The following is a 25,042-nucleotide window of genomic DNA, read 5'->3' as shown; positions in this document are numbered from 1 at the left end:
ATCGGATGTACAAGTTACTTACCTCCGGTAACAATGTATCTAGTAGAGACAATTCTAGCCGCAGATTCCTTCACGAGCCGCCCTTCCTCCCTGTTCTGCGAGGACCCTCAGCTTGGTTTTCTGCACTCTCCTCCCTCTGGGTGGCTTGTCTTCTATGGGTGTCCTCTTCGCTTTCTTCCAGTCAGGCAGTCCGGTTATGCTTGATTGTTCCATCCCCCTTTTTTCTTTTGATACAGGGATGGTTGGTTTCTGCGTGCCTTTGCTTCCCTCCAGCTGGTTTCTCTCCAGTGTAGGGGCCTCCTTTTGCTCTTTTTTCCCCTCTGTTTGATTGGAGTTTCTGATTCCCTTGCGGTCTTATACATAAGGGATTCTTTTGCCTGTCCTTTGGCCTCCTGCTCCTTTCAGGGGATATGGCCCTCCTTGACAGTGTAGTCTGGTGGTGGATTGCTGTTGCTCCTCTGTTCTGAGCTTGTGGCCCTTCACTGTGTGGTTTGTGGTTGCAGCCTCTCTCTCTCTTTCCCTGCTATGGCTTCGCTGCTATTGCCTTCTGGTACTTTAGTGCCAACTGGTGCTTTCGCCTTGGCTTGCACAGTTATTCCTCAAAGTGGTGCTCTGCTCTTTCCCTGCTATGGCTTCGCTGCTATAGCCTTCTGGTACCTTGGTTTTGTTGTGATGACTCCGCGTTGTGGCGCGGAAAAGTTCTCCGAAGCAAACTGACGTCAGCGCGCCAGGGTGGGGCTTATGTGACCTCGCTGATGTCACGCCTGCAGGGCGGAGTCGCGTGGTGCCGCCACCCGGCGTGCAGAGATGCTGAGGCGAGAAAGTTTTCCGGGTCCAGTCTCACGCCTGGGGATAATTCTACGTTAAGGAATCTGCGGCTAGAATCGTCTCTAACAGATACATCGTTACTGGAGGTAGCTTGTACTTTCGTTCTATCTCAACCGCACACAACAGTTCTGGGTGGGTGACCAGCTCTTTGTTGGCTACGTGGGTGCCAAGAAAGGCCGGGCTGTGCACAAGCGAACTATCTCCCGATGGGTTGTCTGTGCATTAAAACCTGTTACTCTCTGGCTAAAAAGGAGCCTCCGGTTGGACTGCGGGCCCATTCTACCAGGGTGACTGCAGCTACTACAGCTTTAGGACGCAGTGTCCCCCTGCAAGATATCTGTCAGGCAGCCACTTGGGCCTCGTTGCATACTTTCACTAAGCACTATTGCCTTGACAGTCCGGTCCGGAGAGACGGCTTCTTTGGCCCTTTAGTTCTCTGTGACTTTCTGGTGTAATCTCACCTCGCAGACCCATCACCGGGGTTGGTATTGCTTGGGTATGTATTCTAAGGTAAGGAATCTCATCACTAATGTGTCTCTTTCAGATGCCCAAGTTACTTACTTATGTAACGTTCTATCTGTAAGAGACATTAGTTAGTGATAGATTGCTTACCGCCCGCCCATCCTCCCTGTTCTGCGAACTGTTCTCTAGGGTTCAGGTCATCCCTTTTAGGGCCCTAGTTCTATTGCACCAGTATCTGTCTCTGGCATGGCTCTGCGCTCCTGGCGCGGAAAAGTTGTGTACAGAACTGATGTCAGTGTGCGTGAGCGCGTCTAAGTAGCTCATACGACGTCCGCGATGTACGCAGAGCCGCACAACGACACCTACCGACGCGCAGGGGTACTGCTGACAAACTTTCCGGATCCAGTCTGACGCCTGGGGATATTCTAAGGTAAGGAATCTATCATGGATACTTCTGCCTGTGGATTCCTCATCTTTTGAATACCCCCTGCGCCAGTGTTCCACGGGAAAATTCTTTCCTAGCTCTCCCACGTCGACGAGGACGTCACAAAAACGCAGGACCGTATGACTTCATCGGAGCCACAAAAGGACCTCGTCGGCGTGCTGACGTCAGTTCCCTTTTTCCGCGCCATCGACATTCAACGGCTTTTTCAGGGCTCTCCATTTTCATCGTACATGTATGTATATATAGATATATGTATTCTTTATTTTAGGGATGCACTATGTCTTTCATCTGTCTGGATACTTGGATTGATCTTCCCGTCCTTGGAAGGATTGGGTTATTCATCTTTATTTTAGTGGGAATCGTTTTTGGAAGCCCTTTTATTCTGGAGTTACCAGGACAGATTTCATTCACATTCTTCTTTATTGATGTAGAAGATGCAGGTTATGGGGTACTCGCTTTGCCTTTGACCCTTTCGAGTTTGAATACTGTTGTCTGACTGTTGTCAGATGTCTTCTGACAGGGTATTATCCTTTTCCCTTGAGGCTTTGGTCTTTCTGTACCTGTGGTGTTGTTTCTTATTTACATTCTGTGGTCATTGCCAAGGTTTCTTTTTTATAGAGACACATGCTCTTTTTCATTTAATTCCTACATATGCCTGGTCTGTGGTGAATTTCGACCAGCTGGTTCTCTTTGAGAGCTTTTGTAGGATTAGTTTGCAGACCCTCCTCCAGGTGGGTATAGCTATGGTATTTAATTGAAAAGTTGAGAAATCTGCGCTAGATGTCTATCAGATGAACAAGTTACCTTCGGTAACATAGCTGATCGAGACAGTCTAGCCGCAGATTCCTTAACACCCTGCCCATCCGTCTCGCTCTACAAATGAGGGTGTACCCTTTTCAGTACTGGTTTTATATACCAGTGATTACTGTTCGCGTAATTGTGTGATTCAATGGACCATTTGGTCTTACTTTTTAAATCTTGACTTTGTATTGCCATGCCTTCATTTCATATTGCTTCATCTCACCATTACATCCTTCCTTATGAGCCTTGTCTGGGTAGTAGACGGTTTGTTTCCATTTTCATTTTTTTTTTAAAGATATAGTGATCTTTTTTGGCACATTGTTTCCACAGCCAGTTTTTATAGTGCCTCCTTTTTGTGCGGAAGATTTCGCAGACGAAAATGATGTCTGTCTCGGGGGTGACTTGTATGACTCCACTGATGTTACAACTGGAGTCAATGTCATCACGGAGTCGTAAGGCGCCATCCCCCGGCAAGCAGAGGAACTGCGGGAAATTTTCTGGTTCCAGTCTGACGCCTGGGGAGAATTCAAAAGTTCAGCAAACAGCGGCTAGACTGTCTCTACCAGATAATACATTACCGAATGTAAGTAACTTCTTCTACAAAGCCAGCTTCCTACAGTATCCATGAGAAAAGGGCATTACTGAATTTAAGTAACACGTTATTGAATGACATTTTTGCATGTGTTACCTAGTAGTCGGAGAGCATGATTTTATTTAATTAGCTGTCCGAACTTTATTTAAAGTTTAGTTGCCTTGATTTTGTCACCACTGAGCTGTAAACATGCCAATTTGTTATTCATTGGTTGTAGGTCGCTATTTGTTCTTGAATGCTATTGCCAATCAACTACGGTATCCCAATAGTCACACGCACTACTTCAGCTGTACCATGCTGTACCTTTTTGCAGAGGCAAACACAGAAGCTATCCAGGAGCAGATTACTAGGTAAGGATTTTGTTATTCTGTGGACGGGTCTGGGGGGGGCTTGATATAAAAATGGGGAAGGTATTGGACACAGCAGTTTTGAACGTGTGTTTGCAAATTAGTCTCTTTGCAGATGTTTTTGTGATTATTAGGGCATATTGCTCTGTTTGGTAGAATTTGCTGCACAGCTGAAGGGGTTTGGTCTGGTAATGAACATTCTCTTGGGTGATGGATAGTTCACTTGTTCTGTCAATGAGTTTTTGCATGTCATACTATTTAAAACTGCTTTTTTATTTCTCAATTTTTAGGGTTCTACTGGAACGATTAATAGTAAACCGTCCGCATCCTTGGGGTCTTCTAATCACTTTCATTGAGTTGATTAAAAATCCAGCTTTTAAATTTTGGAATCACGAATTTGTCCACTGTGCCCCAGAAATCGAAAAGTAAGTACCACATATTTTTAGTTGAAATACCCTGCTCACCTTAAGAGGAAACTTGATAATGCATAACCATTTTATTGGAATTTAAAATATGAACCTTAAATATTGTAATGTTTCCTTAGTATCCATGCCAAGTTGTAAAAGGGTTACTCAACAAATGGGAACTTATTTCATGTTCCTTTTCAGTATTGACCATACTGGTATATGGGTACCCTACATAGGTCTCACTCTTCGCTGGTACTGAGTGAGGAAGTGCAGTGAGTGGTGATGTCTTGCTTGCCGGTTGTTTGGAAGCACCAAACCTACCCACCTTCTTGCATAACTTTCATCATTGCAGTTGCCAACGTATCTGAACGTGGTCAATTCGCTGTTCAATTCTGGAAAGATGGTAGCACCCACTTCCAAGATCTTGTTGAGCTGAGCAATTGTAATAAAACGGTTGCAAGAGGTCAACTTGAACAGATCTGTAAATTTGTAGCAACTGTTGACTGCAGATACACATGCTATGCACACTCCTGCCATCTAGTGTTTGTTTCAGACTTTACAAGTTGTTTTTCTTGAGGAAGTCTTTTTACAGCTGGTGTTACATCGAGACTCCACCTCCTCGAGGCAATGTGCATGTCCAACGGCTTCTTTGTTACCTACGAGTCACGGTAGGCCACGATCATTTTCAATTCACTGTGCTCCCTTCTGCCTTATCTGTGCCCCTCTGTGTAGGAGAGTAGGGTCTGCTTCCTATGGTCACCCCCACTTTTTGCTTTTGCTTCAGTGGTTTTCGACTTAGATGTGGCTGTGGGCCTGCTAATCAGACCCACAGCCCAGCTGTTCACTGTCTAAATTCATTCTATGTACATTAGGTACATAACCCAATTGGTAAGGATCACCTTATAGGGCCCTGCACAGTGTACCTTAGGTACCCAGGGCATGGGTGTACCCTAGGCCTACAGCATGTATTATGCCACCCCTGGCTGGCCTCTCATCATGACACAACTGGCTGATCACTCAGCTGGGGCAAGGTCGTGTAATCACCCCTTGCTTAGGTATAGTATCCCTATACCTACCTTATATATTGACACATGGGTAACCTTTCAGTCACTCCTATGGCAGGCCTTAACAATCCTGAAGGCAGAGTGCTTGGTAACATGTGAGATGGTGCTCTAGCATGATCTGAGCCTGTCTGCAGCTTTCGGAACCATGTCCTTATAGCTGTTCTATGATATCGCCTACCATATACTCTTAAAGTGCCTTATAATCCTCGCGGTTATGGTAACTATGGTTTGGCTTTATCAAAACATGTCGTGTAAGGTGTCTAACACTTTGGAATACTACCCCCATTTCTGGCGATGAGGAAAGTATTCCCCCCTTCTAGAGGGAGAAGACATGTTGGAAGACCTACTACCTGGTTAAAGTTAACCAGAGCCCCAGCATCACAAAATGGATGCTGCTGCCACGGACACAAGTCTGAATCCTGCTGCAGGGAGTCCTTCCAGCGAGGGAGGCTTGGACAATAGGTATCTGAAAGAAACACGTTAGTTAGATTCCTCACCTTAGAATATACCCAGGCGTCAGACTGGATCAGGAAGATTTTTGTAGCAATACCCCTTGCGCGTCGCTAGGCGTCGTCTGCGGCTCCGCGTCCGTCGTTGGCGTCGTGCGCCGGAATGACGTTGTCGGAGTACTTAGACGCCGCCCTCGCGCGCTGACGTCTGTTCTTCTTTTTTCCGCGCCAGTAAGCGCCGATCCGGGAGAGCTACCCCTTTAGTCAATTTTTGACTAACTTTTTCGACTCTTTTTGGTCACTTCTCGACTCTGGTGCCTGTAGGATGCCTGGTTTCAAGGCCTGCGATGACTATCACCGACTGATGTCGGTGACCGATCATCACCGCCGGTGCCTGTACTGCTTGGGCCTCGACCACGATGCGGAGTCGTGCTCAGATTGTATGGCCCTGACCTCGAAAGCTAGGCGGGAGCTGTCCCGCAAGCTTCTCGAGCTTCGCCACTCAGCTCTGCGCCCCTCTCGATCCCGGTCCAGGAGGAGGTCCAAGGATCGGTCGCGGAGCCGCACTCTACATCGTCTCGCTCGTCTGGCTCGAAGTCTTCGGGTAAGTCGAAGCGATCAAAGAAGTCCAAGAGGTGACACCGCTCTTCGGACTCCCCTCGCCGGTTGCGCGACTCGGCCGAGGGTCAGGGTGGTTCCACCCCCGCGGCTCTGATGGAGCCGCAGGCGCTGCGCAAATCCCCATACCCGCCGGTCCCTGGGATTGACGTGACGCCGACGGAGGTCAGTGCCTTCCTCTCGGCCATGAGGAGCCTGGCCCCGCCGTCGACGCCCGCTGGCGCGCCTTCGTGCCCCGCGGACTTGACTGGGCGACCTTGCGTGCCGGCAGCTCCGGCCCCGGCGCCGCAGGTCCCCGAGGGGCCCGAGCCTGGGCCCCCGTCTACGCCGGTCGACCTCGTCACGCCTGCTCCGCTGGCGTCGACACCGGAACCACCCCCGACGCCGACTCCGGTCGACGTCGATCCCCGGTTCAGCCCCTGTCCGGTCCCGACGCCGATGCGGCGCCGCCCGACGCCGCTAGAGACGCATTTTGTCTATCGCCCGGCTCCGATCCTTCCTCCTGCATACCAGGAATCGGATGATGGGGACAACTGGGAGGGATCCGAGGATCCTATGGCCGTTCAGGCTCAGCTGTCACAGGACTGGGCAGATGAACTGGGGGAGGCCAGTGATCTGGATACCTCTCCAGACACTGGATTCATCTCTCCTCCGACTGTGGCTTCGGAGGAGGGTGCTGCTTTCTCTGTGGTGCTGCGCAAGGCGGCCGCAGCCCTTGGGCTCGAGCTACCTGCCGTGGCTGTGAGGACTAACGTCCTCACTGAGGTGCTTCAGTCTGCAGCAAGCTCCACTGAGCCTCTGCTACAATTCAATGAGGCCCTCATTGACGTTCTGCAGGGCACCTGGTCCAAGCCCTCCACAGTTCCTCCTGTGGACAGGAACGTCGCCAGGCGCCACCGCCCTGCTCCGGGCGACCCCAGTTTTCTGTCCCAACACCCCACTCCCGAGAGCCTGGTTATCCAGGCTTCTACCACCCAATCCTCCTTCCCGACCGCTCCGCCGGACCGGGATTCCAAGAGACTGGAACAGTTTGGCAAAAAGCTGTTCTCCTCCCTTAGTTTGGGCCTGCGGTCCTTGAACACCGCCTGTCTCTTGGACCGTTATTCCCACTCTCTGTGGGATACGGTGGAGGACGTGCTGCCCCTGTGTCCGGAGGTCCAGACACTACTTACCCAGGCTCTGGCCGATGGGAGGGATGCAGCACGGCATGCTATCTGCTGTGGGCTTGACACTACGGACTCGCTGGGTAGGGCGATTTCTACCACGGTGGCGCTTAGACGTCACGCCTGGCAGCGGTCCACGTCCTTTTCGGGTGATGTCCAGAGCACTCTCATGGACATGCCCTTTGATGGCACTCGCCTTTTTGGTGAGAAAGCGGACAGTGCGCTGAATCGCTTTAAGGACTCCCGGGCTACGGTCAAGTCCTTGGGCCTCTCGGCCCCGCGGTCGCAAACTTACGCTTTTCGCCCCTTTCGTGGCCAAGGAAGGGGTGCCTCCTCACGTACGCCTAGCCACCAGCCGCAGAATCCACCTGCGCGCGGACGTGGTTTCCGCCGAGGCGGTTCTGGAGGACGACGAGGTCAGCCCACATCCACCCCGGCAGCATCCGCCTCAAAGCCTTCCTAGTCCGAGCTTTCAGGCCCATTCCACGCCAGTGGGCGGCAGAGTTCGCCATCACCTGCTCCACTGGCGGTCCATCACATCGGACAGGTGGGTGCTGCAAATTGTCCGAAGGGGCTACTCCCTCCCCTTCAAGACGACCCCTCCAGCCATGCCACCGCAGCACCACCGTATCTCGGGGGATCATTTGAATCTTCTCCACGAGGAAGTTTCGGCCCTCTTGGCCAAGGGGGCCGTAGAGCGCGTTCCGAGCCCAGAAGTAGGTCGTGGTTGTTATTCCCACTACTTTCTGGTTCCCGCAAAGGGGGCCTACGCCCTATCTTGGACCTCCGGGACGTCAATGCCTTCCTCCGGAAGGAAAGGTTCAAGATGTTAACTTTGGCTCAGGTTCTAGCTGCCCTAGACCCTGGAGACTGGATGGTAGCGTTGGACTTGCAGGACGCATATTTCCACATCCCCGTCCTGCCGGCCCACCGGCGTTGCCTGCGGTTCACGGTGGACCAAGAGCACTTTCAGTTTACCGTGCTCCCCTTCGGCCTCACCAGTGCCCCTCGGGTGTTCACGAAAGTGATGGCGGTGGTCGCAGCTCATCTGCGCAGATCAGGGGTTCCAGTCTTCCCCTATCTCGCCGACTGGTTGTTGAAGGCGGGCTCGCCCCAGGCAGTCGTCTCCCACCTCCAGACTACGGCGGATCTCCTGCATTTGCTGGGGTTTTCCATCAACGTGCCGAAGTCACACCTGAGTCCCTCTCTGAAGCTCCTCTTCATCGGAGCGGTTCTCGATTCGGCGCAGTTCCGGGTCTATCCACCGGAACAGCGGGTCCGGGATATTCAGGCCCTGATTCCCATCTTTCGGCCTCTATCCTGGGTTTCGGTCAGGCTAGTGTTGCGGCTTCTGGGGCTGATGGCCTCCTGCATCCTACTAGTGCATCACGCCAGACGGCGCATGCGGGCTCTGCAGTGGGACCTAAAGTTTTAGTGGGCCCAGCATCACGGCAACCTGTCCGACCATGTCTTGATCTCGGAGGGCACTGCACAGCAGTTGCAGTGGTGGCTCACGGACCGCGATTGGGTCATGGGCAGGAGCCTCTCCCTTCCCCAACCGGAGCATGTCGTAGTGACGGATGCGTCCCTCCTGGGATGGGGTGGCCATATGGGAGAGGCGGAGATCAGAGGCCTCTGGTCTCCGGCGGAGTCTCGTCTCCACATCAACCTGTTGGAGTTGAGAGCGATCCGGCTTGCACTGAAAGCCTTCCTTCCCTCTGTCAGGGGAAGTGTCGTGCAGGTGTTCACGGACAACACAACCGCCATGTGGTATTGCAACAAACAGGGCGGGGTGGGGTCGTGGACCCTTTGTCAGGAGGCTCTGCGCCTCTGGACGTGGCTGGAACACCAGGGCGTCACCCTAGTGGTTCAACATCTGGCGGGCTCTCTGAACGCCAGAGCAGACGAACTCAGCCGCCGGTGCATGATGGATCACGAATGGCGTCTGAACTCCGAAGTGGCGCAAGGTCTCTTTCAGCAGTGGGGAGAGCCTTGGTTAGATCTATTCGCCACCGAAGAGAACGCGCAATGTCAGCAGTTCTGCGCGTTGGAATTTCCAAGGCGGCACTCGCTCGGCGACGCTTTTCGTCACGAGTGGAGTTGCGGTCTGTTGTATGCCTTTCCGCCTATACCACTTCTGCCCAGAGTGCTGAAGATCAGGCGCGACCGGGCCCAAGTCATCTTGGTGGCTCCTGATTGGGCACGAAGGTACTGGTATCTCGAGCTACTCAGTATGGTGACCGATCCTCCCATACGTCTGCCCCTTCGGGAGGATCTTCTGTCGCAGCAGCAGGGGACGGTCCTTCACCCGAACCTGTCCAGCCGCCACCTCCATGCGTGGAGATTGAGCGGCGGCAGTTGATGCCATTTGACTTGCCTCCTGAAGTCTGTGATATCATTCTGGCAGCCAGGCGTCCCTCCACAAAGACGGTATACGCCTGCCGGTGGAACAAATTTGTGGCATGGTGCACAGCAAAGGCTGTGGATCCCCTTTCCGCCCCTCTTTCTGAGGTTCTACTGTTTCTTCTTTCTTTGGCCCGGCAGGGCTCTGCCCTGGGCACCCTGAAAGGTTATCTTGCTGCCATCTCTGCCTTCTTGCGGCTTCCTGATCAGCCTTCTCTTTTCAAGTCCCCTGTTGTTACACGCTTTCTAAAGGGCATTACTCACACGTTCCCTCCTGTCCCTTTTGTAATACCTCAGTGGGACTTGAATCTTGTTCTCACATTTCTAATGTGCGCTCCCTTTGAGCCTCTTCATAATTGTCCTCTTCGTCTGCTGACGCTTAAGACTGCTTTTCTGGTAGCCATCACCTCGGCTAGACAGGTGAGTGAGCTCCAGGCTTTATCTTCAAAACCTCCTTTTCTCTCTGTTCATCCGGACAAGGTTGTCCTTCGGCCTCGTCCCTCCTTTCTTCCGAAAGTGGTGACTCCATTTCATCTTGGGCAGTCTGTCACCTTGCCCACCTTCTTTCCGCATCCTTCCAAAGAGGAAGAGAGGCTACACCGTCTGGACCCAAAACGTGCGCTCTCCTTTTATCTGGACCGCACAAAGCCGTTCCAGGTGGACGACCAACTTTTCGTTGGATACGTGGGTGCTAAGAAGGGGAAAGCTGTGCACAAACGGACCATCTCTCGGTGGGTCGTTTTGTGCATCAAAATTTGTTATTCCTTGGCAAAAAAGGACCCTCCTGTTGGGCTGCGCGCCCATTCTACTCGGGCCACAGCGGCTACTACTGCTTTGGGACGGGGTGTCCCTTTGCAGGACATCTGTCAGGCGGCGACGTGGGCTTCGCTACACACGTTTGCCAGGCATTATTGCCTTGACAGCCAAGTCCGGAGGGATGGCTTCTTTGGCCGTTCTGTCCTCCAGGACTTTCTGGTGTGATCTTGGTTCGCAGACCCACCACCGGGGATGGTATTGCTTGGGTATCTACTCTAAGGTGAGGAATCTAACCAACGTGTTTCTTTCAGATGAAGAAGTTACTTACCTTCGGTAACGATGTATCTGTAAGAAACATTAGTTAGTTAGATTCCTCACCGACCCACCCATCCTCCCCGTTCTGCGAACTGACATCTAGGGTTAAGGTTATCCTTTTCAGGCCCCTAGATTTTATTTTTGGCACCAGTGTCGGTCTTTGCATGGCTCTGCGTTCCTGGCGCGGAAAGCTATGTACAAGAACTGACGTCAGTGCGCGAGGGCGGCGTCAAAGTACTCCGACGACGTCATTCGGCGCACGACGCCGACGACGGACGCGGAGCCGCAGACGACGCCTAGCGACGCTCAAGGGGTATTGCTGACGAAAAATCTTCCGGATCCAGTCTGACGCCTGGGGATATTCTAAGGTGAGGAATCTAACTAACTAATGTTTCTTACAGATACATCGTTACCGAAGGTAAGTAACTTGTTCTATAGCCTACCATATACTCTTAAAGTCCCTTATAATCTTAAACGGTTATGGTAACTATGGTTTGGCTGTATCAAAACATGTCGTGTAAGGTGTCTAACACTTTGGAATAATACCCTTATCCCATTTCTGGTGATGAGAATATTATCCCTCCCTTCTAGAGGGAGAAGACATGTTGAAACCTACTTACCCGAATAAAGTTAACCAGAGCTCCAGCATCACAAAATGGATGCTGCTGCCACGACACAAGTCTGACCTGCTGCTGCTGGGAGTGATCCCGGCACGGGAGGCTTGGACAATAGGTTTCCTGCCTTGGGATGTGCGAGCACCACCCCAGACAGGCCTTAGTGTATTGGGGCAGGGAGGGATGAAAGAAACGAGACACTGCCTGGGGCACACAAGGTGTCCCATGCATAGTCCAGTTCAAACCGGTGCTGGGGCACTCCAGCCCCAGTCCTGGCGCGAAACTGGACAAAGGGGAGGGGGTGTAACCACCCCCCTCCCAGGTCCCACCCATAAGGCGTGACCTAGCAGGCAACCCAGCCCCCCAGATTAGTATAAGTGTGGTAGCTGGGCCCCAGGAGATTAGATTATCCTGAACCTGCAACTTGAACAGAAACTCTGGACCTTCGACATTCGACGAAAGAAGAAGACTGAAGAATCTCCCTTGTGGCCAAGGAGTGGTCACCCTGTGCGAACAGGCACCATCAAGAGACTTACCCTTTGCTTTGCTGAAGTTCTACGAGGGACCGACTGCAGAGCCCGACCAGAGCCTTGACTTCCAGACTTCTCCGACCCTGATCCACATCCACAGCCGAGCTGAGATCCGTGGAGGCGACGAGAGACGTGGGACCGGCTACCTGGGAAAAGTGGCGAGTATCTTCCAGTGCAGCTTCTGAGGCACCCTCGAAGTTGTGCACCGGGGATTGAGAAGCCCCAACCCCAAGCACCAATCTGCACATAAGATCAGCCCCCCACACTCCACGAGTCCTGCGTGGGGCCCTTCTGCATTTTCCTGCTTGCCGCGTCTGTCCGGTTGCTTGCCCGTTGGCTAGTAACCTTTGCGACGACACACCTTCAATTTTCCACTGCTGGTTTGGCTCCTCCAGACTGGCTCCTGCTCCTCTGCAAAAGAGAAGCACCCCAGACCTTCCGGGTCTGCACCAGAAGCAAGTCCTCCATTCTTCGTGGGTTCCGCTTGGTGAGTCCTAGTTCGACTTTGACGCCGCCGACAGCACGAGCCTTCGTGGGACAGCTCTCCTCCTGGTCCTGGTCGTCCTCGACGTCTCCTGGTACCCGTGGCTGCTGCGACAAGCTTCACCTGCAATCTCCCGACATCGCCTGGTTCCACATGGTCACTGGCTAGTGACCCAGACTCTGTCCCTTCTGCTTGCAGGTATCCTTCCTTCTTGATCCCGGCCTTGGGATCCACCGGACACTCTTCACTGACTGCCTGTCAGCATCTTTCCTTCACGCATCCATAGGAGTCTACGACGAAACCCGACGCAAGTTCACACCTATGCACCCGCAGCCCGTGGGCTAGGTAACTTGGGTACTCCGGTGCTCATCAGGGTATTGACTATCCTAGTGTCTAGTTTTCAAGTCTCGACTTCCTAGCTACTCCAAAAGTGTCCTAAATCTTATTAATTCTAAACTGTACTATTTCTATCGATTATACGCATTACGCGTGAGTGTTTCCACTCTGCACCTGAATCCCGTGGGCCTCCCACTTCCTAACCTTGGGTAGTATAGTGTAGCCCCAGCGATTCCCTAGGCCTTTCCTATTTCCGTGACAGTGGTCCTTATACCACTTACTTAGTATATGGTTTGCGTGGCCCCTAGGGCCTAACTGTATTACTTACCTGTGTGACTTAATGTATGCATAAATAAGACTGTGTTGTACTTACCTCTAATCTCATAAAGAGTGCTGAGGGTTTGACTAGAATAAATACACTTTATTTTATATATATATCTGTTGTGGTGTCCTTTCATTTGGTATTCAAGGGGTTACAAATGGTATAACAGCTGGCTTCACATGCCATTCAGAGTTTAGCTTAAGACTGCTCTTGTCCATGATACCAGTAGGAAAGCTGGTCTATAAGGTTGACTTTACAACCAATCACCATTAGGGTTGTTTGGACTGATACAAGGTGTACACTAGAATTAGTGACCTCATATATCAGGCCAACTTCTCACAGGTGGGACCAGGGAGGGGGGTGGTAACACCCCCTTCCCTTTGTCCAGTTTCGCGCCAGTACTGGGGCTGCAGTGCCCCAGCGCCAGTTTGAACCGGACTATGCATGGGACACCTTGTGTGCCCTAGGCAGTGTCTCGTTTCTTTCATCCCTCCCTGCCCCAATACACTAAGCCCTGTCTAGGGTGGTGCTAGCACCTCCCAAGGCAGGAAACCTATTTTCCAAGCCTCCCTCGCTGGAAGGACTCCCAGCAGCAGGAGGTCAGACTTGTCTGTGGCAGCAGCATCCATTTTGTGATGCTGGGGTTCTGGTTAACTTTAAGTAGGTTTTTAACATGTCTTCTCCCTCTAGAAGAGGGGAATACTATCCTCATTGCCAGAAATGGTGTGGGGGTAGTATTCCAAAGTGTTAGACACCTTACACGACATGTTTTGATAAAGCCAAACCATAGTTACCATAATCGCGAGGATTATAAGGTACTTTAAGAGTATATGGTAGGCGATATCATAGAACAGCTATAAGGACATGGTTCCGAAAGCTGCAGACAGGCTCAGCTCATGCTAGAGCACCATCTCACTTGTTACCAAGCACTCTGCCTTCAGGATTGTTAAGGCCTGCCATAGGAGTGGCTGAAAGGTTACCCATGTGTCTATACATAAGGTAGGTATAGGGATACTATACCTAAGCAAGGGGTGATTACACGACCTTGCCCCAGCTGAGTGATCAGCCAGTTGTCATGATGGGAGGCCAGCCAGGGGTGGCATAATACATGCTGCAGCCCCTGGTAGGCCTAGGGTACACCCATGCCCTGGGTACCTAAGCTACACTGTACAGGGCCCTATAGGGTGATCCTTACCAATTGGGTTATGTACCTAAAGTACATAGTGTGAATTTAGAGAGAGAACAGCTGGGCTGTGGGTCTGATTAGCAGGCCCACAGCCACATCCAAGTCGAAAACCAGTGAAGCAAAAGCAAAAAGTGGGGGTGACCTTAGGAAGCAGACCCTACTTTCCTACAGTTAAATACAGACGACCCTCATAAAGATTGCATAAACTGCCTTTACCCACACCATCAGGCGAAGGAATGTAAGGTATGCCGTACCTTTTCTAATAAAACACTGAGGGATCGTGAAGGTAGACTGTTAATTTGGCTCCAAAAACTTAAGACCAGGAAGGACGTCGTGTCTAGTGACAGTGATGAGGCATCAACAACTTCAAGGAGATCTAAAAAAAGAAGTAGATCTCCTCAGGCTCATACCTCAGGGGAAAGACCTGAGAAGGCTCTTAAAAAGATCACGACTGGGTCTTCAGAGCGCAGTCCCTCAAAATCTCCTCAAACTATAGAAAAGGAGAGCAAGTGTCATGCTTCAGGGGTAAAACATTAAAAAAAGACTAGTTCAGAGCCTTCAAAATCACCCCTTAAAATTAAACATTCACTTCAAAAGCCAGCCTCTACATCTCCTGAAGAGAAATTAGGAAAATCTATGTCGTCGACGGGATCGTCGACGAAGAAAAGTGAGGTAAAGATCACTATTAAACCTATATCCTCGTCAACGATGGTGTCGTCGACGGCAGTGTCGACGACAGCGACATCGACTACTACGTCGACGGGATCGTCGACAACAGGATCAACAGTGACGGCAGCAGCGGCGACGACTGTTTCGTCAGCGATATCGACGTCAATCTCGTCGAGAGAAAAAACCCCAGAAAAACGGGGTTTTACCAGGAAAAGCAGGATTACCCCAGATATTACATCTTCAAGCAAGGTAACACCTCTGGTTCCATCCCACTTGTTAGAGGAAGAAGACTAGCAGGAGGAGGATAATGATGGTCCTTTTGGCTACGCCAGTAGCCCCTCGCAATTACATGTTAAATGTCAGGAAGATGACTGGGAGGATGATTATGGGAGATTTCAAGACCGTCCCCAGCAACACTATCAGGAAGAAATGGTGAGCGTTCCATCTTCACTGCTGACGGATTTGCAGTTTATGTTGGATGACTATAAAAGGAGGCATCCTTTACCTCCTTCCCAAAGGATACCAGTGACTACTTCACACTCTGTTCCATGTACGCCGGTGCGAAGACAAGAGGTACCAGTGTCTTTGCCTATATCACCATTACCACAACCGGCTCCAGACATCTCTGACGATGAGGAGCAGGAAGAGGGGGAGATAACGGACCCTAGTAAAGAATGGGATGATTCTCATTCCGTCCCCTTCATCTCCTTCACCGAGGCCTGTCGACTCTCCTCCGGAGGACATCGGGGGGTTCCATAATCTTGTGGCGAGAGCTGCACAGAGATTTGCGCTCAACATGTCATCGGACAAAACAGTGCTTCTTGTAGGATTTCAAGGAGCCTTTTCGCAAGACAGTTCGATCTCTCCCGATTGTTAGTCATCTATGGGAAGAAGGTCTCAAGGTCATGGAGACGCCGGCAACGGTTACTCCAGTACTCGCCAGGCTGGACAAGAAATATAAAGCGCCCTTGGATGCTCCTGCTTGTCTACTAGGCCACCCCAAGCCGGACTCAGTTATAACTCAAGCTGCTCAGCAAAAATCGAGGAATCCGTCCGCTCCAATCTCAACGCCTCCCGACAGAGAGGGTAGGCGCTTGGACAATGTGGGGAAGAGATTTTCGTCCATGTCTGCCCTTCTAGTTAAGGCTGCGAATGGTGGCAGGTATGATAGGCAAATGTGGTGCAACCTATCGCCTTACATACACAGCATTCCTGAGGCTGACAGACAGGAAGCCAGGAAAATCCTCCAAGAAGGTGAAAGGACTTCGGCTGAAGTCATAGATTGCGCAATGGACATTGCGACCACGGCCTTCAGATCTTTGGGTGGAGCGGCTGTTTTGCGCCGACAAAGATGGCTAAGAGTGACAGCTTTTAGGCCCGAAGTCCAGAATTAGATCTTGGACCTTCCCTTCAATGGAGAAGATTTGTTCGGGAAGCACATTGACGAGGCCTTGCAGAGTATCAAAAAAGATACAGAAACAATCTCTGGCAACATTGCACTATAGGAAAGTTCCTTTTCGAGGCTCAAGAGGTAGTGGCCAATCCTCCTATAGAGGGGGTTACCAACAAGGCCGGTATACTTCTTACTCCACCTCATCTCAGCCATACCGTCAACCGTATTAGCAGCGACAAACCGGTTACACGAAATCTACTCCTAGAGGTCGAGGAGGTCGTCCGGGGAAAGGCAACACCCGGCGACAATGACAACTTTCTAACTCTGGCTACACCTATTCCTCTTATGTCACATGTTCCCCTGGGTGGAAGAATTTCTTATCTTCAAGATTGGCAGCAAATAACTACGGACCAGTGGGTCCTCAACATAATACAATTCGGACATACTCTAGAGCTTCTGCAAACCCGTCCCCCCCACTTGTACACCACCAAGAGGTCAAAAATGTGCATCAGACGCGTCAAATTCGGACAATGCTCCGAAAGGGAGCAATAGAACCGGTACCGAATTCTCAGAGAGGAAGGGGATTTTATTCCCGGTTTTTCCTAGTCAAGAGAATTTTTCTCCAATGGCGCCCTATTTTGGACCTCAGATCCCTAAATACTTACCTCAAGGAACAATCCTTCAGAATGATTTCCCTCCAAGATATTCTGCTGCTATTAAACCCAGGAGATCATATGACCAAATTGGACCTACGGGATGCGTACTTTCATATCCCAATCTATCCTTGCCACAGGCAGTACCTTCGTTTCATGGTGGCCGGAGAACACTATCAATTCAGGGTACTGCCTTTTGGCCTGAAGTCAGCCCCGAGAATTTTTACGAAATGCCTGGCTCCAGTGGCAGCGGTTCTAAGGAAGCAGAAACACCAAGTATTTCCTTACCTCGACGACTAGTTAGTCAAAGCACCATCAGCAGCGTCGGCCCGGTCGTCAACAAGGTCTTACGTGGAACTGTTTGCCAGATGGGGTCTGACTTTAAACGAAGAGAAGTCAACTCTTCAGCCGACAAGAAATATCACCTTCTTGGGAGCAATTCTAGATACAGAGGTAAACAAAGCGTTCCCCTCCAAAGAAAGACAGCTGAGAATAAGATCTCTATCCCAGGCTTTTATAAAAAAGAATGTCTTTTTCAGTTCGCAAGTACAAGTCATTGCTGGGAACTATGTCATCTTGCATTCCCCTCGTACCTTTCTGCAGGCTAAGGATGCGTCCGTTGCAAGTGCAGCTAGATCTTCAATGGCATCAAGCGACAGGATCCATCGATTTACTCAGGGTAACGCCGACCATGATCCACGTGGCAACATGGTGGACCCGGAAACAGAACATGTCGCAGGGCCTTTCTTTCCTGACTCAACCAGCCCCATTAGTGGTTACGACAGATGCGTCCTTGTAAGACTGGGGAGCGTTCCTTCAGGACCTGCAAGTCAGCGGTCGCTGGAAATTGAACGAGCAGCAATTGCAGATCAACCTCTTGGAGCTCAGGGCCGTCCGCTTAGCATTGTTGGCGTTCCTACCAAGGATTCAAGGTGCAGCCGTGTTAATAAGAACAGACAACACAACAGCGATGCACTATTTGAACAAACAGAGGAACAAGATCACTCTCCCTGTCTCGAGAAGCCCAGTTGATATGGGAGTGGGCTCTACAACACAGAATATCCATTACAGCGGAACATCTTCCAGGGGATCAGAACACCAAGGCGGATACTCTCAGCAGGCTGAAGTCTGTCTGTCACGAATAGGAGATCGACCAAGGGAGTTTAAACAACATCTTCCAAAAATGGGGAAGGCCGACAGTAGACCTCTTCACGACAAGGGAGAACAAGAAATGCCAGTTCTTCGCAAGCTGGCTTCCCCAACGGGGATCTTGGGGGAATGTGTTTTTGATGGCAGGGTCAGGCATCTTTGCCTACGCCTTTCCTCCAATTCCCCTCCTGCCGCGGGTTCTTATGAAGATCAAAAAAGAGCAATGCAGGATAATCCTGATAGCTCCATGGTGGCCCAGGCAGCATTGGTTCGCGGAGCTTCTACTACTGTCGGAGGAACGCCCGATTTGCCTCCAGCCGATACAGTCACTTCTGACGATGTTCCAGGGGGGGGGGGGGGGGGGGGGGGAGTACTTCATCCGGATCCAAAATCACTGCACTTAGCAGCCTGGCTCCTGAATACTGCAAATTTCAACATCCCAACAGAGTGCAGGGACATTCTATCTAGAGCCAGGGCGGATAGTACAAACAAAACATACTGGATGAAGTGGAAGCGATTCTGTTTATGGTGCAGAAGATCTAACATTCATCCTCTGCACTCGGCAGCTCACGAGATTGTTCCATACATCTTGCTTTTGGCAAAGTCCGGTTTGGCTCATGCATCGATAAAGGTACACCTAGCCGCAATATCACGTACAGAAGGACTGCCTCTGGTCCATCTTTGTGGTCCGCTAGAGTCATCAAACAATTTATGAAGGGATTGTTCCGGGTTTTCCCGCCAATAAAACCTCCACCACCTCTCTGGCAATTGAACATTGTTCTTTCCCAGTTAATGAAACAGCCCTTTGCGCTAATACACAGGGCAGATCTGAAATTCCTATCGTGGAAAGTTGCGCTTCTCATTGCACTCACTTCAGCCAGGAGAGTGGGGGAAATTCAGGCTCACGGTCCAGGAGCCTTTCTTACAATTCAAAGAGGACAGAATGATACTCGGGACTAATCCAAAATTCATTCCAAAGGTACCAACTGATTTTCATTTAAATGAGCCATTAATTCTCAAATGATTTTTTCCTCAACCAAAAACAGCGGCGGAAAGGGCTCTCCACTCGCTGGATGTCCAACGCTGTCTAAAGTTCTATTTGCAAAAAACTAAGCCTTTCCGCAAGTCTTCACAACTTTTTGTTGCCTTCAGCGCACCCAGGAAGGGTTTGTCAAAAAGGGGAATTGCCAGATGTATTTCTAGTGCGATAGAGTATTGTCATCAGGCAGCTGGGCGACCTCTGAATGCACAAGTCCGTGCTCATTCGACAAGAACAGTGTCCACCTCTACTGCTTTATTTGCGGGTGTGCCGATCCAGGATATCTGCAGGGCAGTGACCTGGACGAGTACGCACACCTTCACCAGGCATTACTGCTTGGATACGGCCACAGGAAGAGATGTGGTGGTGGGAGAAGCGGTGCTGAGGAACCTTATCCAGTAACGGTGAGCCTTCTTTAGCATCCCTCCTTCCTTTTTTGTTTACATTTGCACATTTTATTGTTGTTTATTGTATTTGATGCAATTTTGCAAAGTATTTTTGATGTGTGTATTTTGGTTTAGAAATACCGTTTTTATCACACTATATACGTTTCCTTGTTTCAGGATATGGGTAATAAAAAATGTTCATTTATCTACTGCTCGCTATTCTGATTCAGGCATGTGAATCTATGAAAGCTCCAATACTGGAGTAAGAAAACAAGTTACTTACCTGTAACTGTAGTTCTCCAGTATTGGAGCTTTCATAGATTCACATGCAACCCACCCTCATCCCCTGAGAGGCTCACCTCGGATTTAGCACGCAGAACGTTATGGCACAAGTGCACGAAAATCTGAGGAGCAGAAGGTTCTCTCAGGAGGGTTCTAGAGGGTGAGAGTTTCTGATTGGTTCAGAGACAAGTTTAGTCCTTTTTTACATAACGAAGGTTATGGGTTGCAAAGGAAAATGGGCCTAGGCCTTTTCAGTTTGGTATACTACTAAGCAATGCTTTTTTATGTACCGGAGACTCCCGTTTCGACGACTGGGAATGATTCAGGCATGTGAATCTATGAAAGCTCCAATACTGGAGAACTACAGTTACAGGTAAGTAACTTGTTTTCTTCAAGGCATATGAGCTGCAGATTACCCACTGTGCATAGATCGCCATCTGGTGTTGGGCCTGGATGTTTGCAGTTGTTTTTCCTCTTGGAAAGTCTTTGGAAGTCACAAGGTATGTGACTCCTCCTTTGGATCATATGGCTTCGGCTCCATCCTCGGATTGTTTTTTTCTGCCATTGGGCTCGGATGTGTTCTGCGTGCTCCGGTTCTGAACCGTTTCAGTTCTTCTGTTCGGCGCGAAATCCTTTCCGCGGTATTGTTTTGATCGCAATCTCAACACGACTCCTCATTCGAAGTCTTCGATTCCAGTTGTCGACGAAGGCCTTCGGGCCTACCTGGCCTCCTGTCCTGGCTGATGGAAAGGATGCCATTCAAAAAGTTTCCTCGATGTGGGTCGAAGTTTCCCACACTGATCTACATGAGGTGTGCAACCTCTGCCTCGCCCCAGAACACGAGGCAAGAGACTGTCCGGCTTGCAAATCCTTCCGTTCGAAGAAGACTATTCGGGACCGACTAGCGAGGAGAACAATGGCTCACTCGTCGACTTCGATCCCCGACGACATCTTCGGAGAAGGCGTCTATGTTCCGGAAGAGCAGCGCACCGAAGAGGGCCTCGTCAGCGCCTCCGAAGCTGACGACTCCGATGTCGAGGACATCACTCCGGCACAGAGGGGCGAGAGTAGCAACATCGACCCCCACCCTCGATGATATTGAAAAAGGCTTTGGTCATGCCTTCGTCCTCGGGCCTAGGCTCGACCAAAGACACTGCTTCCCATACCTCGCTTTCGGGCCCGGTTAAGAAGCCCATCAAGCCTTCCGGTGGCTCGGGCTCGAGCCAGTCTGCCGTCGGTTCCAAGAAGCACTCATCGGCACCAGCACCGAAAAAGAAGACTGCCTCCTCCTCCTCTGCGCCGAGCTCCACACCGAAGCACTCGACGCCTAAGACTGGCACTAGCTCCTCTGTACTGACACCATCCCCAGAGCCCAGCAAAAAACCAAAGGCCCTCGAAACCCACACCTCGAAGCCGAAAGTCATCTCGGAACCAAGGAAACAAACAGATATTTTGAAGCCCCACGGTTCAAAACAACGAACCGATGCAGAGTCCACACCTAAGAAACCTACGGCTCCCACACCTTCGGCACCGAAGGATCGACCCGCACCCCCCCACCCCCCCCACCCCCCCACCCCACAGATGAACTATTTCGGCCCAATCCACTATAAAAAACACTTGTGAAGGACCCTAAACCTGGACATTTGATGCTCCGCATCAAAAACAGACCGCTGGAAAAACCTGCCCCAGCTCCACCTCCAAAGAGGAGAGACTTTGCTACCTCCCCTTTGAGACTGCCTTCACCCCCTCCTCCGCCTCCCCCCACCTCATCATTCTCCCACACCCTCTCCTGATGATGATGACTACGTCTACGACGACACAGGGGGACGGGCCAGAGAACCAGCCCACAGGGGACCCCACTCCTACAGGCTCCCCAGACCCATGGGACGACTACAACATGCCAGACGTCCCTAACGTCCCGCAGGACGACCTTTACCCTTCAAGACCGTCCCCCCCCTGAAGATACAATGGGGTTTAACCAACTGCTCCATAGGGCTGCACACTACCATGGAGTTGATCTCCATACAGACCCCGTGGAGGAGGACTTCCTCCTAGATGATTTTGACACTACACAGAGGGCCACTTCCATTCTGCCCATGCTTAAAGGGGTTATTAAGCACGCACCGGAGGTCTTTAAAGACCCGGTCAGGGCCAGGGTCATCAACCCGCGCATTGAGAAAAAATATAAGGCCGCTCCTAGAGACCCCACCTACATCAGAGGCCCCGCATCACTAGACTCCCTAGTAGTCTCCAATGCGACGAAGCATGCAAACTCCCAGGCATCCGGCGAGGCTCCACCACCCGATAAGGATTCCAAACTCCTGGACGGCTCTGGCAAGCGAACTGCATCACAGGCTGCCAACATATGGCGCATTGCAAACACCCAAGCGCTTTTAGCAAGATATGACCGGGCACATTATGATGAACTGGAAGCCATCATGCAACACCTCCCTGACCAATACAAGAATAGGGCCAACAAGCTAATCCAGGAGGGCAAAATCATCACCAACACCTCCATTCGTTGCGCCCTCTAAGTCGCTGACACCGCCTCTAGGGCAATTTACATCAGCGTCCTCCTGCGTAGGCATGCCTGGCTACGAATTTCGGGTTTCAACCAGAGGTGCAGAGTTCCATCCTCAACCACCCCTTTGATGAGCAACATCTGTTTGGCCCCAACGTCGACGTTGCCCTTGAAAAAATGAAAAAGGACACCGACACGGCAAAATCTATGGGAGCCTTGCAGTCTCAAGCTCCCAGGCGCACTTTTCGCCGCTCTTCCTTTAGAAGCAACTCCAGAGGTTACTCCGACAGCGCCTCCACTTCCTATAAGGCCTCTACCCAATCCACCTTCATTAGGGGTTATCAGAGAGGCGGCTACAGGGGTAACAAAAATAAAGGCAGAGGCAAAACGAGCACCACCTGCTCTGCCTCCACCCCTGCCCAATAACTTCCCTCCACTCCCCCCAGACCATCCCACTCCAGTCGGGGGCAGACTCAACAATTTCCTTCCTGTCTGGGCTACCATCACCTCGGTCAGGCTACTGCCTCGAACTAACATCTACCCCCCAAACATTCCACCCAAACAGCGCCCAATGTCACAGGAACATTTGTCACTTCTAAAGTAGGTCATCTCCCTCCTACAAAAGAGTGCAATAGAACCAGTTCCTGCCCACCAACACAACATGGGAGTTTACTCCCTATATTTTCTCATACCGAAAAGGGACGACACTCTAAGGCCCATCCTAGACCTCAGACCCGTAAACCACTACATACACTCAGACCATTTCCACATGTTCACACTCCAGCCGGTACTTCCCCTACTCTCCCAGAACGACTTCCTTGCTACCCTAGACCTCAAAGACTCCTATTTCCACATTCCCGTTCACCACGCTCACAGGAAGTTTCTCAGATTTGTAGTGGACAGTCAACACTATCAATTCAAAGTACTCCCATTCGGAGTCACCGCAGCACCACGGGGGTTTACCAAGTGCCTAGCGGTAGTGGCAGCACACCTGCGAAGACAACACATCCACGTCTTCCCATACCTAGACTTCTGATGGATACATCTGCCAGTGGATTCCTCACCTTGTGAATATCCCCTGCGCCAGCAACATTCGGAAACTTTTGTAGCAGTCCACGCCGATGGGGTCGAAGATGACGTCACAGAGGCACGGCTCCGCTCGCGACTCCGCTGACGTCACCGGCTCCATAAGAAGACCTCCTCGGCGTGATGACGTCAGTTCCCTTTTTTCCGCGCCGACGACGCCAACGGATTTCGGGAATCGTTACTGGTAGCTTTACCTGTTACTTTGTGTTTATTCCGAAGTTTCTCTGTCTTTCTTCGAGAATGTCGGCAAGGAAGTCTGGTTTCAAGCCTTGCCGTGAATGTGGCAAACACATGTCCATCACTGACCCGCATGACGACTGCGTTTGGTGTTTGTCATCGGACCACACCTGCGAAGACAACACATCCACGTCTTCCCGTACCTAGACGACTGGCTCATAAAAGCCAGCTCATACAACCAGTGTGTACAACACTCACGCCACTAGCCAACTACTTCACGAACTGGGCTTCACAGTAAACCACGCAAAGTCCCATCTGCAACTGTCCCACGTAAAACAATACCTCGGTGCCACCATAGACACCTCAAAAACGCTAGCCTATCCCAGTCCTGCCAGGATAGCAAGCATTCAGACTCTACGTGCCAAATTTCAACCGGAACACACTCTTCCAGCTCGAGTGTTCATGCAACTTATAGGAATGATGGCCTCTTGCATATTCATAGTACCTCACGCAAGACTCCATATGCGTCCTCTCCAAGAGTGCTTAGCACGCCAATGGAACCAGGCCCAGGGTCAATTGACAGATCTGGTGTTGGTAGACAGTCGTGCCCATCACTCTCTGCAGTGGTGGACCACCAAAAACCTTTCCAAAGGGCGACCGTTCCTGGAGCCGATTCCTCAGATAGTACTGACGGCGAACGCATTGCTCTCCGGCTGGGGAGCTCACCTACTACATCAGACCATGCAGGGCAGGTGGACACCTCAACAAAAGTTACTCCACATCAACCATCTGGAGTTACTAGCCATATTCTTAGCCCTAAAGGGCATTCAAACACATCTCAGGCAAGGCCGTCCTAGTCCGCATGGACAACATGACAGCCATGTACTATATACAGAAACAAGGCGGCACACACTCTCCGCAGCTCTCTCAGCTAGCACAGAACATATGGAGATGGGCCATACTCCAAAACATCTTTCTCCTAGCCCAACATGTCCCAGGAGTCCAAAACACTATGGCCGATCTGCTGAGCAGACAAACACAACAGATCCACGAGTGGGAACTCCATCCACAAGTTCTTCACCCCTACTTTCAAATGTGGGGGCATCCACAGATAGACCTCTTCGCCACCCACGAAAACGCCAAATGCCCAAGCTTCACTGCCAGGTATCCACACCCATTGTCCAAAGGCAATGCGATATGGATGAACTGGTTAGGCAGGTTTGCGTACGCCTTTCCGCCTCTCCCACTCATTCCATTAGTGGTGTGCAAACTACAGCAACACTCCCTCACTCTCATCTTAGTCGCTCCAACTTGGGCTAGACAACCGTGGTACACCACACTGCTGGAACTATCTGTAGTACCGCACCAAAAGTTACACCTCTCTCCACGCCTCTTAACTCAGAACCATGAAGAGATCAGGGACCCGGACCCAGCTCAGCTCAACCTTACGATCTGGCTTCTGAAATCCTAGAATTCGGTTATCTTAAACTTCCCCCTGACTGTATGAACGTCATTAGAGAAGCTAGATGACCTACCACTAGAGCTTGCTACGCAGCCAAGTGGAA

General features: G+C 50.9%; 1 protein-coding gene across 10 annotated transcripts in view; it reads left to right on the top strand.

The window, feature by feature from the left end:
• Window positions 1-25,042, top strand: part of CNOT1 (CCR4-NOT transcription complex subunit 1) — a 1,579,387-nt gene that overhangs the window by 1,527,992 nt on the left and 26,353 nt on the right. For all 10 annotated transcript variants that reach the window (XM_085638198.1, XM_085638193.1, XM_085638201.1 and 7 more), the window contains 2 exons: window positions 3,346-3,478; window positions 3,766-3,900. In XM_085638198.1, coding sequence (XP_085494324.1) covers window positions 3,346-3,478; window positions 3,766-3,900 — 268 coding nt within the window. The remainder of the gene's footprint in view (window positions 1-3,345; window positions 3,479-3,765; window positions 3,901-25,042) is intronic.

Source organism: Triturus cristatus, chromosome 12 (assembly GCF_964204655.1).
Source record: "Triturus cristatus chromosome 12, aTriCri1.1, whole genome shotgun sequence".
NCBI lineage: Eukaryota > Metazoa > Chordata > Amphibia > Caudata > Salamandridae > Triturus > Triturus cristatus.
Note: the sequence above shows the minus strand (reverse complement) of the source record. Positions and strands in the feature narration are given on the sequence as shown.